We start from the raw sequence: 18266 nt of genomic DNA on the forward strand, positions 1-18266 counted from the left end.
ACGTTTCATTGTATATAATCCGTTTATTGAAATACTTTGACTCTTTTCTTGGCACATATCCAAATTCATTCCTGAGCATTCGATGGCTTTTTGACAGGTGTAATCAACACGGGAATCAATGATGCAGACATCTGATCTATAAACAAATGGTCATGAATGATAATTTCAATAGACCCTGTACAAATCTTGACCTCTTTCGTTCTTTGGTTTGTAGTCACCTGTTAATATTCCCAAATGGCATCCTCAGTTTGACATACAGATGTCTTATCGATTGCAAAAAGTAGCGATTACGTCTTGGAACAGTTTCCGCATATTATCGTCTATACTTGAATTCAGGATGTTAGTGTTTTACCACGTCATATTATTGGCGTAGCCTTACCATACGTTCCTTCCATTTCACCAAAACTGCCCTATGTGCTTTTTCAAATACGAAAAAAAAAAAGAAAACCCAGATCACTGCGCTACATTGAATTGAGATTTAAATCATTGTACATGCCAAATCTCAGACGATTTTAAATAAATAAATTCCCATTTTCTTTAAATAAATAAATTCACATTTTCTTTAAATAAATAAATTCACATTTTCTTTAAATAAATAAATTCACATTTTCTTTAAATAAATAAATTCACATTTTCTTTAAATAAATAAATTCACATTTTCTTTAAATAAATAAATTCACATTTTCTTTAAATAACTAAATTCACATTTCCTTTAAATAAATAAATTCACATTTTCTTTAAATAAATAAATTCACATTTTCTTTAAATAACTAAATTCACATTTCCTTTAAATAAATAAATTCACATTTTCTTTAAATAAATAAATTCACATTTTCTTTAAATAAATAAATTCACATTTTCTTTAAATAACTAAATTCACATTTCCTTTAAATAAATAAATTCACATTTTCTTTAAATAAATAAATTCACATTTTCTTTAAATAAATAAATTCACATTTTCTTTAAATGAATAAGAATACATATATATTTGTATATATTATTTACTATTTACTAACTATTATTCCTCTCTAAGAATTGGTTAGTTTATTAGTTCATTGCTAATCGCCTGAAGCTCCTCTACCTAAAATGCTTACGGAGCTGCTCAAGCATTTTTGTAGGCCAGAGTGCACTAAAGCTAGTATGATAGCTATTCAACACCCACCTGAAGATGTGTATTACCTCTTACAGAGGTGATAAATAATCACACACACACACACACATATATATATATGGAGAGAGAGTGTGTATGAAAGAGAGAGAGAGAGGGAAAGAGAAAGAGATATCAGGTTCTTTTGATGTAGTTAGCCCTCGTAGACTTTCAAAAGCAGATGTTTCATTTTGAAACCTAAGAAGCAAAATGTGGCGTCAGAGGGGAATCAAATTGGAAACTAAGAAGACTATGAATTAACATTTGTTCTTTAACGTTTCTTGTATGTCGGCGAAACATTGGTAACGTACACCTTTCATATCAAATAATACGAGCAGTTCTATCTGAATTTAAGCCGACATATAATGCATATTTTCTTTACAGTCGAGAATGATATTGTTATAAAAACTGCCAGTATAGTTCATTGATAACGATTTGAATTGTGAGATTTTCGAACTTGTGTTTTCATCTTGGATGTTATTATCACAGTTGGTCGATTGCAAGTGAAGCTAGCTAGAGTTATTTTCTCACCCGTCGCTCAGGAGATATTTAGCCGACCAGCAATCTATCTTCTATGCTCCTATAAATCTGGTTTTCTTTTGTGACTGTATCGATATTCACATTAAAAACCCTCTTTTCTATTTATTTAATGTATTTATTTGCTTCCCCACCAAAGCAAATTAGGCACAAGGCCGTTTTTAATGTGGGGTAAAAACCAGCTCCCCTAAAAGTAGGCAAAAAGGGGGCACTCTGGTTACCAAAAATAACAATTGTCCCAGTATAGAGGGTTTCCCCTCCATTGACTGGTACAAATTACCTTAAGTGCAGCATCTGCAGAACAGATACTACACTTTGAGATATTAAATCTTTTATTCATGTTAAAAATACAGTCAAAATCAACGATGAACAAAAAACTTAGGTACATGGCCAACTCAAAAGGGGGGATTGTGGGGGTCGTTGGTCATCCTTGTCACTCCAGGACTAAACAAAGTCAAAAGTTTCTCCCAGCTAGTATCTTCTTTCACCATAATACCGCATTCGCCTTTTCATATTGGGGGACGTCCTACTAAACTCCCAATTCTTAAAACATTTTTTATTGACTTGTAAAAGCAAAAAAGATAACAATCAAATGGTACAATAATTCATTTGTGTCGAGGGAGGGGGAAGAAAAAACAAAAGGTGGTCAGTAGGACCCTCCCAACCCCGTCTAGTTGATAGACTGCCCGTTCCACTAGGTTTGTAAAAGGAACCTCGCTTCTGCGGGTCAGTCTCTAGGTGGGGATGCCCTCTAGATGGGGGTGAATGGAGAAAAGAAATTTTTGTGGGTAAGGGATGGAGGTTAGTTTGTATTTCTTTTTCTCCAAGATGGGTAAAATTTAGAGGAAGAGGTGAAAACAAAAATTGCAGGTAAGAGGGGATGGGGATCTTGGAGGCTTCCTAATCGAGGAGGGACGGAACACACACTCAGCTAGCTGAGAGGCTACTTGTTTAATTTTACTTTACAGAAATTCGCGTTCCACACCTAGGCAGGGAACACGTATTCAAATTTGGCTCCTCTTCGTACACACAGACTTGCCACATGTATCCATCTTCTGTCAAATGCCGCGCGATGCAGCCTTCTTCTATCACATCTGATCTTCACCCGTAGTTGGTGTTTAAAGAAAGCGATCAGATCTTGATCAGAAAAAGACAACACCCCCCGGCAACCTTGCAGACGCGATGTCCAAATCACCATTCGTAACGTAGACCATTTGTCTTTCCCGGTCCCACGGCGGCCTCACGTTGTCCACAACATTGAATACAGTAATTGGGCGAGGATGCTCAGGATCGATGCGAGCCGTCACTCCGCTGACATACGACCAGTACTGGCGGAGTTTGCGGCAATTGAAGAAAGCGTGATCTGTAGTTTCTACGGCCATTGTCCCACAATGGGGACAATCAGGTGACTCCAAAAACCCGGAACTGCATTGTATGTTGTTTAGTGGAAGTGTATTTCGGGCCAATCGCCAGGTCAGAGAGAACTCCGAATTGTTCAGATGACTCGAACCTGGCGCCCAGCTCCACGCGGAGCGGATCTCACTCTGCTGCCACCCTAAACACGCGCATAGCGGGTCGTCAGCGGCCCCCTTCACTAGATCCCTGTGGAGTTCCCTACGGGTAGCAGTCACAAGGTCACTGGACCTTGGTAGTCGTTTTAGCGCGGCTCGGATACTCTTTTATGTAGGCAGATTCTCCCCGCGGCCTGCGACGGCTCTCGATGGAAGGGTCGAGAACGAGGTCGGGGAAAGCGGCAGTAACCACGGGGTGCCACAGTTGGTCATCCTGCATATAGTGGCTCAGGAAAGCCAGCCTCTCAGTATCTCGATGACACTTCAAGTCCGGCATTCCCAAGCCTCCCTCACACGGGCATTGAATACAGACCTGTCTGCTCACCCAGTGTCTTCCTCTGTCCCAAAGGAGCGAGGACAAGAGTTCGACAAGAGCTTTTAGGTGTAGTGCAGGCAGGGGAAGTACGGCCAGTCGGTAAAGGATGAGAGGAAAGACGTAAGTGGCGCACGCCTCAGCTCTACCCTTTAAGGAAAGTTTCCTAGGAAGCCACGAATTGACTGCAGCTTCCACCTTTGACCGTACCTCCAACCAATTCTTGTCAAGCTGGAGACCCGATCTGGACTGGGCCATCTGTCCAGCTGAAGGGCGCCGGGAGGTTTGCGTTGCAACTCCATGCGCCCAACCGCAGTCCTACCGACTTATTGCGGTTTATCTTGGCCCCCGTGATTCTTTCGTACTGTGTGAGTGCCTCCGACACGACCTCAATGTCTCTGAAGCCCGACACGAAGACCGTGACATCATCGGCGAACGCGGATACCTTGGCAGCTGAGCTGCCAGGCAGAGCCATTCCGCGCAGGGCCGAATTTGCCTCCCCATGTCTCAGCTTGCGGAGAAGAGGCTCCAAAGCCAGGACATAAAGCAGGGGCGACAGCGGACAACCCTGACGAACCAACCGAGAGATAATAAAGGGTTTCGAGCGCTTTCCGTTGACTTGCACGACAGCCATGTGCTGTCGATACATTATGGAGATCCACTTGCAAAAGTCCGGTTTAAAACCGGCGGCATCCAAGACAGATGCCAGGAAACGATAGTCGACCCTATCGAAAGCTTTGGACTGATCTAAGTTGATCAGCGCGGCTTCCGTGTCGTCATCTATTCCCCCCTCTAGGATCGTGCGGATCAGGTGCAAGTTGTTCTGAATCGATCTCCCCTTCACAGTGTAGTTCTGTTCCGGTTCAACCAACTCGTCGATAACAACCTGCAGCCGATTCGACAGGACCTAGGCCAAAATCTTCAACTCTGTGTTTAGCAGAGTTATGGGCCTGTAGTCGTCTAACTCTTCCCCTCCATGCCCGTCACCTTTCTTCAGCAATGTGATCACTCCCTTGGTCACCTGCCCTGGGATGGATCCCTGAGCAAACCAATGGTTGAACATATCCGTCAGAAGAGGCAGAAACATGGGCGACAGCCTCAAGTACAGTTCGTATGGCAGACCATCAAGTCCTGGCGATCTGTCACAGCTGACCTGCTTCAGCACAGTAAAGACCTCCCGCTCCATCACCCGGCCCTTGCAACTAGCCGCTCTAGCCGCCTCGAGGCGGGGAGAGTTGGCCAAATAGTCGCTAAACTCAAGGACCGGAAGATCGGGCTGCTGCGTAAAACGCTCCTCGAAATGTTCTCGAAACCCCTCGCAGATCTCCCGAGTCGATTCCAGGGTGCGTCCATCCGGATGTTTGACTTTCACAATGTATTTGTCCGAGCCACGCCTAGAAACCTCACGGCGCACGTCTGTATCAGAATTGACTGCTTTGTTGCCTATTTTTCCAAGCCTAACTCTAACTACTTGGCCTTCGTAACGCTCGCTAGTCTCACGTAGAAGGTCCTGCTTAGCTAGTTCCTGACTAACCATATCACCCTCCCCCATAGCCTGGGCTAGTTTCTGCTCTAGCTGCTTCTTCGTCTTGGCCTTATCTAGTGCGAGGCGCTGGGCATACTTGACGGAGAAGCTTCTGATTTTGGCTTGGAAACCTAACCACCACTTACTCCCGGTAACCGCCCCCACTAGTGCCTTTTTAATCAATTCTCTTAACTGATCTTGGAAGTCTTGTATCTCCAGAAGGGAGGTGTTTAACTTCCAGTACCCCGCTAACTTAGGCCTATTTCCTAGCTTCAGCTGGGCCATAACTAATTTATGGTCCGTCTGGCCTAGCTAAGTGAACGTGGGACAGGATAGGAAATCTACTTCGCCTCTCCTAACTAACATCATGTCCAAATAGGTATTTGGATAGGAGGAAATGCTATTGGTCCAAATCCACATTTCCCGCCCTGGATGCTCGACCCGAAACCTGTCGACCAGTCCGCATCTAGCCATCAGATCAGCCAGGCTGGACTCGCACCTCTCCGGCCCTCTAGCTCCGCCTCCTACCTTATCTATGTCGGGGTTTAAGATGGCATTCCAATCCCCCATTAGCACTACTCGCTTCCGACAATCTACAAACGCGTCAAGCCGACTGAAGAATGAGACCCTCTCATGAGCAGTGCTGGGCGCATGAACCGCGATCACCCGAAACACAGAATCTTTTACGGCAACATCGGCCACAACCAGCCTGGCCACCGCATCTTTATGGACAATGTCGACCGTCGCCGACAGGGTACGTTTAACCAGCACGGAAACTCCCTTCCCCCGCGGGCTGCCATATGCTGAGAAAACCTCAAAATCTCTGGCCAGCACCTGACAGTCCACAGAGGAAATGAAATGCATCTCCTGAATCGCAGCCACATCCACTCCCAGGGACAAGAGGTCGTGCCGGAGGCAAGCCGCCCGGCCCAGTGATCTCAAGCCCCTCGCATTCAAACTAGCCAAATTCAAAGCCATGGTACCTACCTTAGGGTGTGTCACACTCAGCTCCGAAGTCAGCTGGGGAGAGGACGCCGACGTTATGTGCCATGCTCAAGGTGGTCAGGTTTTTCATATCCTGACCTTCTCTCGCAATGCCGCCGACGTCCAAAGGATAAATTAATTTTATGGCCCTGTAGAGTGACGAATGGACCAACACTGGGACCCTTCCCTTGCATTGTTTTGACAGTTCATCAAGAGAAGGGTCATTTTTTTTCACCAGTTCAATTCCCGGAAACGCCCCTTCAGCGGCCTGCAGCCTTGTCCACAAAGTGGTCTTGCAGGCCTCTGGAGTTCTGACAAAAGTTATTAGGAGTGGGGCGTCCGGGAAATTTGAGGGGATATTTACATCTTTCCCCTCTATCTGTTTGTAATCGAGCAGAGGTTTTAAGTTTTTCCTCTGCTGATGGGAAATGTCTGTGGCCACAGATAGAGGGTCTACATTACATAGTTCCTCAGGGGCAAGGACCTTTAGTCTGGTTGGTCTGCAAGAGGCAGAGGAGTCTCTCCCCTCGCTCGGTTCATTCTTTTCCTTTTCTTTTTGGGGTAGTGGCTCAGTTTGCCTTGGTGTGGGGACGGGTGTTTGTGTGGTGCCTGGTGTTGGTGTTGCCGAAGGCCAAGAACAACAGAAAAAAGGCAACCCTCTTTTCTATTTATTTAAAAAGAAAATACAACTTTGTTATATCTTGGTTGTGGAATTGCATTCACTAGCAAACGATCTAGCTAATTTGCATATTCTTTTAAACATTAATTTTAATTAATTCCCTATTAGTTGCTTCGGTTTTCTTTTGGGATGATCATCTTTAGTTAACTATTATGTGTAATTATATTCATGCAGATATTCTACATGATTTATACTTCCATAATATTTGCGAAAATAGTTTATACTAAACACAAAATTGTTTCCATATATATTTATGTATACGTATATATTTCTGTTAAACAAATCTATCTATTATTTTTATGTCTATAAAAGTGAAAGTGTCTGTGTGTGTGTGTCTGTGTACACTTCCATACGCAATAACTCTGTCAATTTTAAGTCTACAGACTCGAAATTTGATATACAGGGTACTGAGATTTGGGAAAATCGCTGTGACCGGATTTCGGCCAGATATTTGGTGATTAAGGGGTCAAAGTTCAACAATTTGACTTTTGAGAACTCTACCAAACTCCTCCGACAATTCTTTCTCTAAACGCTTGAAATTTTAGATATAGGTACCTTGGACATGGATCTAACTTAATAACTTGATTAGAGCCCAAAACAATAAATTTTAAGTGGTCATAATAGGGGTCAAAGTTTAAAAAATTGACCGCTTTTTTTTTTTTTTTGGCTCAACATACACCTCCAAATACTCTGGCAACGCCAGGCTAAAATGCTAGTATTTCTATAAAAGTGAACGGGTTTGTGTGTCTGTCTGTGTGTCTCGGGAAAATCTTTGTGATCGGTTTTCGGGCAGAAATTTGGCTATTAAGGGGTCAAAGTTCAACGATTTAACTCTTTAGAACTCTACCAAACTCCTCCGACAATTGTGGGTCTAAACACTTGAAATTTTATATATAGATCCCTTGGACATGGATCAAACTTAATAACTTGATTAGAGCCCTAAACAATAAATGTTTAAGGGTCATAATAGGGGTCAAATTAAAAAAAAATTGACCGTTTTGTTTGTTTGTTTTTTTTTTTGCTCAGCATACACCTCACCCCCGGGCAACGCCAGACACCCATGCTAGTATACCTATAAAAATGAACGGGTCTGTGTGTGTATCTGTGTGTCTGTGTGCATGAGCACATTCCTGTACGCAATAACTCTGTAATTTTAAGTCTACAGCCTCGAAACTTGATATATAGGATACTGAGATTTGGGGAAATCTTTGTAATTCGTTTTCGGCCAGAAATTTGGCTGTTAAGAGGTCAAAGTTAAACGGTTTTACCTTTGAGAACTCTACCAAACCCCTCTGCCAATTTTAGGTCTAAATACTTGAAATTTTAGATATAGGTTTTTTGGACATGGATCTAACTTAATAACTTGCTTTCAGCCCCCCAAAAATAAATTTTAAGGAGTCATAATAGGGGTCAAAGTTAAAAAAAATTGACCGCGTTTTTTTTGTGCTCAACATACACCTCCAAACACCCGGGCAACGCCAGGCTGAAATGCTTGTATATCTATAAAAGTGAAAGTGTCTGTCTGTCTGTCTGTCTGTCTGTCTCTCTCTCTCTTTCTGTCTGTGTACATTTCCCTAAACAATAACTCTGTCAATTTTCAGTCTACAGACTCGAAATCTGATATACAGGGTTGTGAGATTTGGGAAAATGTTTCTAATCAGTTTACGGCCAGAAATTTGGCTATTAAGGCGTCAAAGTTCAACGATTTGACCTGTGAAAACTCTACCAAACTCCTCCGCCAATTGTCGGTATAAAAACTTGAAATTTTAGATATAGGTTTCGTGGACATGAATCTAACAATAGCTTGATTTGGGGCCCAAAGCAATAAATGTTTATGGGTCATAATAGGGGTCAAAGGTTTAAAAAATTGACCTCTGCGGTCTCTACCAAATTACTCAGAGAATTTCTGGTCTAAACATTTGATATTTTACATAAACGGTATTCAGAGATAGGGCAAGCATTTTAATCGGTTTGGGTCGAAAATTTGAGGTACAAATATATGGATCTATGTATGTATGTTTGCATGTTTGCCTAAAACTTTCGACAGACACGACGGATTTTCACAAAATCAGTATTCTTTTAAAGCTCGACCCTTCAAACGACGAATACCGAAAAATTGGCTAAAAACATTAATTTCTGCACCCTCAACTGGGCACTTTTCTACAGGAGGGGTTGCTTTTTTCGCCGATATTGTCGAAAGTAACCCCTTCTTTTCGATTGTCTAGCGTTAATTTTAACCTACGTCACTTCCGGTTTGGCGGTGATCGTAACAGCAAAGACGTCACGTTTTTTTTTCACGTTCTGTACCTTCTTTCGCGATACGGGTTCGAGCCTGCCTTCCTACTACCACTTTTTTTTTGTTTTTACTCAACACACACCCGGGCAACAAGTAGATATTTAAAAAAGTAATAAAAATGACTGTGGAATTGATACCCTCGTTGATCTGAGAAAATTCCCTTGGTTTAATCTCCGGCCAAATAGGTTTGATTTGGTGTTAATTTTCACTTTTACCCGCAAAGTCTTAATCTACATTGTTATATTTGATTTTGTCTCAATATCATTTTTTTAATGAAATCTGCTTTACATTATTCCCAACTTCTGTGTATATTTGGAGATAACCGAAAGGAAATTTTAAAATCTAGAATACAGTATTCTTAACTGCTAAACATTTAGACGGATCAGTAATGATAAAGAGTCTATAATTTTTGAAAGCCGCTGATATTATCGTGTCCCTACACAGATGATTTAATAACCACGATTATTAGAAAATGTTAGGTAGACAAGTCCATTCTATTGTGAAAGAAGTAACGTATAATTTTGTTACCACAATCCCCAGATTTAAATATTATTGAATATAATTATTGTATTTTAAAATAATAAATAAATTTTTGAAATAATAAATGAGAAACTGATATATCTGTGTGATACTTACGTCACCCGCGTGTCGTCTAGTGGTGGATGTTCCCCGATTGTTGGTCCTCGTGTCTTCTGATGAGAATGAGAGACTCGTCGAGGGTTCCTGCAATTATGCCAAACAAATTAAAAAAAAAAGACCAATCGATATTTGTTGTTTTTTTTTGTGATTCAAAATCCCTTGTTATTCATAAAAGGTTAAAATCGTCGTTTCGTACTTCGCTAATAAGTTAGGGACTGGCCGTTTGTTAACTGCAAAGTTATTTCTTTTTCAGTGAAAACTAAAAAACTAAGTGGCAGGGTCAATCGATGAGGTCTGCTTTTTCGCTCGTTCGAGCCCAGGGGAGCAGAATGTCTCTCGGTGTCTGTCGGTCTCTGTGTGTCTTGCTCTCAAAACTCGCTGCTTATATTGTGGGGGCGGGAGCTAAATCTTCTTTTTCTCTCATTCGGCCCTTTAGCCAATCAGGATGCCGGAACCGCTGTCACTCAAATCTTCACCAGGCTGCCTATGCCCCAAAAAGGGGCTGTTTCTTCTTCTTCTGTTGACAATCGGGTAGAATATCTCAGCCGGCGTGTGCCTAATAGAATTTGACGAGCCATTAAAACCAGAATGGTCTCGTTCAATTAACCGAGGGATCATAAAAATGAACCAAATCCAATTCCACAAAGGCCACGCGTCTTTTCAATAGAGGCCACTTACCCCCCAGGAAGCAGTCAACAATGGTCGCTTTGTAAATTGGAATTTCATTGGTACGCTTCCTTTCACTCTGGGCTGTCATGGTCAGTTAGTGTTTACAGCTTTCTTGGCCAAAAGAAGTATCCCTCGCACATACCATTCTGGCCCTATCTACATTTTTTCTCCTTTTTATTTTTTCTCTTCTGTTCACAACTGGTCTTTTTTCTATGCCTGTCGTTCGCCCCCTCCTCTTTTCTCGGTCGTCTATTTCTCTCAGTGTCTATCCCGTTGGGTGCATTTAGCTTGCAGTTTACTGCACCTCGAGCCTGTCTCACCTGATCTATGGAAAAAAACTAACAAATTGTTTTGTAATTCTATCGACACCTCGTCCCAAATATTGGGAAGTGTGAAAAGAAAGACTGTAAAATATATACCAAAAAGAGGAAATAAGTTTATTGAGATAGAAAAAGAATTGTTAAGCAAAATGTGGTAATTATTTAGATAAAAAATTGTGTAAGATAAAATTTTAAAAAATTAACTAGCTGTAACAGTTATGACAAAATATGATGATGTAACCCTTGACCCCGTTCAGGTCACAAAAGTCGTGATCGTCTTTCTTCTGAGAGACCTTTATAAGATTCTCTCGCCGCCGAAGTCGTTGATTTCATCGCTGGCTGGGCTGTCGGGAGGTCTCTGGCAGGTTCTCTCGCGTGTCGCAATCGCCTCTTCCGAGAGAACTATTGAAGATGCTCTCACCACAGGAATCGTTGTTTTCACTGCTGGGGTAATAATCGACTTTCGCTGAAAAGAACACAATTCACATTTGCAAGCGAAAGAAACGACAAATGCAGATCTCGTTAGTCTGTTATAATTAATTCGGTAAATAGTTACAAAATGTTACATATGCACAACTATCAGTCCGTTTTCCTTCCATGAAACACACGTGGCGACGGACGGGCAGAGAGTGATATCTCTTGGTTAGGTTCTCTCTCCCAAAGTCTGGCTTAATCGGGCCCTTTTTGGCGACACCTCCCTCTTTATACAAAGGTATCGGGGTAGGAAAGGGTACCCTCACGACCAATCATCAATTTGCACGTCCACCGCGCCAGTGGAATCCCCAATCTTATGCGGGTGTGCAGTCTGGAATTACAGCTAAACTCTATACCCACGCTCTCGAAAGGTTGATACTTAGACCCCTTTCAGCACTCAACAGCCAAACATCCTTGAAATAGAAGTGTATGATTTCGTTCTAGCTTTCAAAAGTGACATCACTTGTCATTTTTCTAAAACAATAAAATACATGTGTGTTTTCACAAAAGTTTAATAAACTTGATTCTTCTTTTCAGCCGGGTTACCCGCCGATGCTCGGGCACACAATGATGCTGAATAGTTAATATCAGCTTAATTGCCAGCCTTACAAGGTGCCTCGTTGGCTCCAAGCACCCTAGTGGGGAGCCTTACCGCTCTCAAATGCGGTCATATCCTAATGAGGCAGATATTAAAATAACAAGATGAGACAGTTATGCAAATAAAATATTGGGTCAATTATTAATATTACAATTTGGGGCAATTATAAAAATAACAATTTGAGGCAATTATAAAAATAACAATTTGGGGCAATTGTAAAAATGACAAGTTGGGGCAATTTATAAAAATAACAATTTGAGGCAATTATAAAAATAACAATTTGGGGCAATTGTAAATATAACAATTTGAGGCAATTATAAAAATAACAAGTTGGGGCAATTATAAAAATAACAATTTGAGGCAATTATAAAAATAACAATTTGGGGCAATTGTAAAAATGACAAGTTGGGGCAATTTATAAAAATAACAATTTGAGGCAATTATAAAAATAACAATTTGGGGCAATTGTAAATATAACAATTTGAGGCAATTATAAAAATAACAAGTTGGGGCAATTATAAAAATAACAATTTGAGGCAATTATAAAAATAACAATTTGGGGCAATTGTAAAAATGACAAGTTGGGGCAATTTATAAAAATAACAATTTGAGGCAATTATAAAAATAACAATTTGGGGCAATTGTAAAAATGACAAGTTGGGGCAATTTATAAAAATAACAATTTGGGGCAATTATAAAAATAACAATTTGGGGCAATTGTAAATATAACAATTTGGGGCAATTGTAAAAATGACAAGTTGGGGCAATTTATAAAAATAACAATTTGAGGCAATTATAAAAATAACAATTTGGGGCAATTGTAAAAATGACAAGTTGGGGCAATTTATAAAAATAACAATTTGAGGCAATTATAAAAATAACAATTTGGGGCAATTATAAAAATAACAATTTGGGGCAATTGTAAAAATGACAAGTTGGGGCAATTTATAAAAATAACAATTTGAGGCAATTATAAAAATAACAATTTGGGGCAATTGTAAAAATGACAAGTTGGGGCAATTTATAAAAATAACAATTTGAGGCAATTATAAAAATAACAATTTGGGGCAATTGTAAATATAACAATTTGGGGCAATTGTAAAAATAACAATTTGGGGCAATTGTAAAAATAACAAGTTGGGGCGATTATAAAAATAAAACGTTGGGGCAATTATAAAAATAACAATTTGGGGCGATTATAAAAATAACAATTTGAGGCAATTATAAAAATAATAATTCAAGGCAATTATAAAAATAAGAATTTGTGGCAATTCTAAAAATAACAATTTGAGGTAATTATGAAAATAACAATTTGGGGAAATTATAAAAATAACAAGTTGGGGCAATTATTAAAATAACAATTTGGGGCAATTATAAAAATAACAACTTCGGGCAATTGTAAAAATAAGAATTTGTGGCAATTATAAAAATAACAATTTGGGGCTATTATAAAATAACAAGTTGGGGTAATTATGAAAATAACAATTTGGGGCAATTATAAATATAACAATTTGGATCAATTATAAAAATTATTAGTTGGGGAAATTATAAAAATAACAATTTGGGGCAATTTTAAAAATAACAATTTCGGGCAGTTACAAAAATAACAAGTTGGGGCAATTATGAAAATAACAATTTGGGGAAATTATAAAAATAACAAGTTAAAATAACAATTTTGGGCAATTATAAAAATAACAATTTAGGCCAATTGTAAAATAAGTTGGGGCTTTATAAAAATAACAATTTGGGGCAATTATAAAAATAACTAGGAAAAAATTTCTCTTTAACTGGGCCTAGACATTTTTTTTTTTTTTTTGTAATTTTTGCTTCCAATCGGTCAAAGTACACGTGCTTATCGAATGGTGGGGTAGAGAGTCGACTAACTCCAGACTCTGTAAAAACTGATTTTTCTGTCTTTGCACGGGCTTATGTATGGCGAATTGGAGTGGGTAGGAACACGCCTGGTTTTCCCAGCTAACTAATCTTCGTCTAATTTGTCGCACCTTAGTTAGTCCTGATTAGATAAATCAACAATTCCCCCACTAACCAACAATCACGAGGTTTTTTGCTCAGCAACCGAGAAGGCTAACATGCTTGCCAGTCGGTTTGCCTCAAACTCCACACTGGACCCTCTAAACCACCCCCTACCTTAATTTCCTATGCGGACAGACGCCACGCTAGACGATCTAAAAATCACCCCTGCTCAGGTGCATGCTATCATAAAAAACCTTGACACTTCAAAAGCATGTGGACCCGACCTCATCCCAGCAGTGCTATTAAAAAGTGCTCAGCCGAAGTAGCTCCAGTTCTCTCCAAACTCTACAACAAATGCCTTAATGAATCTTGCTTTCTGGGCTGTTGGAAAACTGCTTCTGTAGTACCAGTATTCAAGAATTCTGGCGAAAGAACTGACCCATTAAATTATCGCCCTATTAGCCTCCTCCCACTTTTTGCCAAAATATTTGAGACCTTAATTAACCATGCTCTAGTCCAGCACCTTACAGATGCTAAACTTCTGACCGACCAACAATATGGATTTAGACAAGCCCGTTCCACGGCAGACATCCTCACTGTAATCTCTGAACGCATATACCATTCACTGGACAAAGCGGGAGAGGGCAGAGCGGTAGCTCTTGATATATCTAAGGCTTTTGACAGGGTATGGCATGAGGGTCTCCTCAGGAAGATTAGATCATACGGTATCACTGGTAGAATACTTAACATAATTAAATCCTTCTTAGATAAGAGAAAAATCCAGGTTGTCCTCGACGGTCGTACATCTAAACAATATGATATAAATGCGGGAGTGCCCCAGGGATCTATCCTTGGGCGTCTGCTGTTCCTGATATTCATAAATGACTTCCCCGACAAAATTGCCTCTGAGATGAGTATATATGCTGATGACACCACACTCTATAGCAGGCACGACAGGGAAACAAAAGAAGATATATCTAAAGTAATGGCAGAAACACTAGAGGATGACCTCCAATCAGTAGTGGAATGGGGACAAAAATGGATGGTCACATTCAATGCCGCCAAGACAAAACTGGTTTCATTCAATAATTACAAGAAACCTTCTCTACCACCTATAGCAATGGCCAACGACTCTTTATCTGAGAGTACGTCTCTCAAGCTCCTTGGCCTAACGTTCACAGGAAACATGAGTTGGAACAATTACATCGAGGCATTGCCATGGCCGCTGCGAGGAAGGTGGGCTCTCTCTACCGTGCTAGAAAACGTCTAACACCCGAAAGTATCCTGTACCTCTATAAGGCCACTATTTGCCCATGTATGGAGTATTGCTGTCATATTTGAGCTGGTGCATCGGCTACTAGTCTCTCGCTCCTTGACAGGGTTCAAAAGAGAGTCGCAAATCTGATAGGCCCTAAACTGGCATCTAAACTTCAGCCTCTGTCCCATCGTCGAAACGTTGCATCCCTCTGCCTGTTCTACAAGTATTATAATGGTGAATGCTCTGATGAACTGCAAGCACTTGTGCCCCCACGACGTGAACACCCTCGACAGACCCGACAAGCTGCAAAATCCCACCCCCACACTGTAGAGATCCCTAGATGTAAAAGATCTTTCTACTCCAGTAGTTTCTCTCCAGAACTGCTAGACTTTGGAATTCCATTCCAGGTCACTGCTTCCCCAACTGTACTGACATGCGTAAGTTCAAGTGCAACGTGAACCAACATCTCGCTGCCATAATCCCTACATAGTACCCCAGTAGATGTTTCCCCTGATAGTAGCCCCCTACACCAAAGTGGCAATGTGCCTTGTTTGGGGTGAAAATATAATAAAAATTTTTTTTTTTTAAGTTACTTCTCCTCCACATCCAGATAAGGTAAATTTCCACCAACAATGGTTCTCACCGACTATCATCTCATGCACACGGGAACCCTTACTGACTCTAGGGGTCAGCTCGAGACTAAATATTCTTAAATAATCATGTTTCATAGAAATATTGTTTCATATCTTCCCTTTACAAAGGAAGTGTATTTCACATCGGCGTTTACGTCATCTCCCTTTCCAACTGGTAAGGTGACCAGATGTTTCTCGGACCGGCCATTAAAACAAAGAGGTCTCTAATTCATCTGTCGATGGCCCCTTTTGGTGGTAATTTTAAACCGTAACTCCAATTTACCACTCTGTAACCCTTCTTCTCTTACTGTGGCTGGTTGGGTCGCATATTAAAATGATCAAGTTCGGGACATTTAATAAAAAAACAAATTGGGACAGTTATAAAATAACAAAGTTGGAGTATTATTAAAATAACGAAGTGTGATAGCAATTAACATTATAATGTGGGACAGTTAATCAAATATTAAAATAACAATCTAGCGTATTTATTAAAATACCACGGTGCGGTTATTAAAATTCTACAGTTACAGGAGATGAAAACAGACATATTCTTCCTAAGCGACACTGGCATTAGGCCGACCGCTTCGCTTGACGAATTCATAATTAAATGATACTCTAACTTAACATCTAAATCTGACCCCCCAAGATCGCCATGGACATGGAATATGTGGCTACATTAAAGATGGCTTTCCGTGTTGTAGGCATATCTCCAGAGAAGACCCTAATTTACCTTATATGTGCTTTCGGGTGGCACTTTCTTACACCACTGCATTCATATTTACTCTCTATGGCCCCCACAACAGCGGAGGTACTATCTTTAAGAGCATATCTGAAACAATTGACAACATCCTGTCTGCTCGCCCTTCAGCTACCATCTATATTTGTGGTGACTTCAATGTTCACAATGTGGAATGGCTGACCCACTCGAACAAGACAGATGATGAGGGGAGGTTCTGTCATGATTTTGCCATTGCCTAAGACCTCACTCAGATTGTCCACGAACCCACCCGTGTGCCTCATACTTCCGGTCAGTATGCTAGCCTTCTAGACCTTTTTCTCACAACTTCCGCTGAGCTATGTTCAAGTTCCGTTCTGTCTCTTCTGGGATCTTCCGACCACGCAGTTGTATCAGTTAAGATAAAAACGAAATGCAATAAGTCTGGAGATGTACCTCTCCACCGTACTGTATATTGATACTCTACGGCTGACTGGGATAGCTTCCGTACACTTATATCCGATCTACCATTGCATTCCATGTTTAAAAAGGATGTGTCCTCCATAGTGTCAGACCTAGCCGAATGGCTAATTGTAGGCAAAGACCGATTCATACCATTCAAAATATTCCAACAAAAACCTAACAGCCAGCCATGGTTCTCATCAGAATGTGCTGCTGCCATCACGCACAGAAATCACTATTTCCATAGCTACCAACGTAATAGATGAATTTAGAATAAAGCTGCTTTCAGGACTGCCAGCAACCACTGTAAAATAGTAATAACAAATGCAAGACAGTTATATGCTCAGTCTGTTAAATCCAAAGTAGCTGAGCAGCGGCTTGGTTCCCATCAGTTTGGGAAATGTCAAACAGGATCCTTACCAGAAGCGTGCGTTCTATTCCAACCATCATCAATGGACCTGAGATCATCTCGTCAGCATCAGATACGGCCAAACTATTTGCCAAGAACTTTGCAGCTAATTCTACTCAATGCGATGAAGGTCATCAACTCCCCATATTTTCTCCTATATAACGGACAAAATGCTCTGCAACATACAAATATCTGTGCGTGATATCACCAAGCTAATCAAGAACCTTGATTCCAGTAAAGCAACTGGCCCTGACGGCATTCCAATAATTGTGCTGAAAAAGCTTCAACTAGAACTTGCCCCCATACTTACAAAACTCTTTAAGCGTTGCCTTAAAGTGCAGTGATTCCCAATACCCTGGAAAACCTCATCAGTATGCCCTGTATTTAAGAATTCAGGTGATGAGTCATCTCCCTCTCAGTACAGACCAATAAGTCCCCTGTGTGTCATGAGTAAGTTGCTGGAATCCATATTAAGTAGTGAAGTAGTCAACCACGTCAGCAGAAATAACCTTGCAAGTGACATGCAATATGGTTTCCGTTCTGCCAGATCTACAGCAGATGTGCTAACTGTTATATCTCATAGGATAAGCGAATCTTTTGACAAAGGCTTCCTCTCTAGGGCAATTGCTCTTGACATATCGAAGGCCTTCGATAAGGTATGGCATAAAGGCCTACTCCACAAGATTTCCAGCTACGGTAAAACTGGAAATGTTTTCTCGGTCGTAAAATCATTTCTCTCCAATAGGCTCATAAGAGTAGTGGTTGATGGGCAGAAATCAGGCCCTCAATATTAATGCTGGAGTCCCTCAGGGGTCCATCCTGGCGCAACTCTCTTCCTGATATACATCAACGATCTCCCAAAATACATACTTAAATCATTCGTTGACATCTATGCTGATGACACGACCATCTACGGCAACATATCAAAGACCGTAAATTACAAAGTTCTCTCTGATTCTCTCTCCTCTGATCTTGAGCGCGTGGTACAGTGGAGGAAGAGGATGCGAGTTACTTTTAATGCATCTAAAACCAAGCTTCTATCTTTACATCATCAACGCTCTGAT

The 18266-nt window shown here is 40.7% G+C and overlaps 1 protein-coding gene across 2 annotated transcripts in view; it reads right to left on the minus strand.

The window, feature by feature from the left end:
• Positions 1 to 18266, minus strand: part of LOC145268254 (uncharacterized) — a 125873-nt gene that overhangs the window by 71873 nt on the left and 35734 nt on the right. For both annotated transcript variants that reach the window (XM_080124594.1, XM_080123980.1), the window contains exon 2: positions 9689 to 9775. In XM_080124594.1, coding sequence (XP_079980720.1) covers positions 9689 to 9775 — 87 coding nt within the window. The remainder of the gene's footprint in view (positions 1 to 9688; positions 9776 to 18266) is intronic.

The sequence above is a fragment of the Euprymna scolopes genome, chromosome 1, assembly GCF_053919585.1.
Source record: "Euprymna scolopes isolate OS-2025 chromosome 1, ASM5391958v1, whole genome shotgun sequence".
NCBI lineage: Eukaryota > Metazoa > Mollusca > Cephalopoda > Sepiida > Sepiolidae > Euprymna > Euprymna scolopes.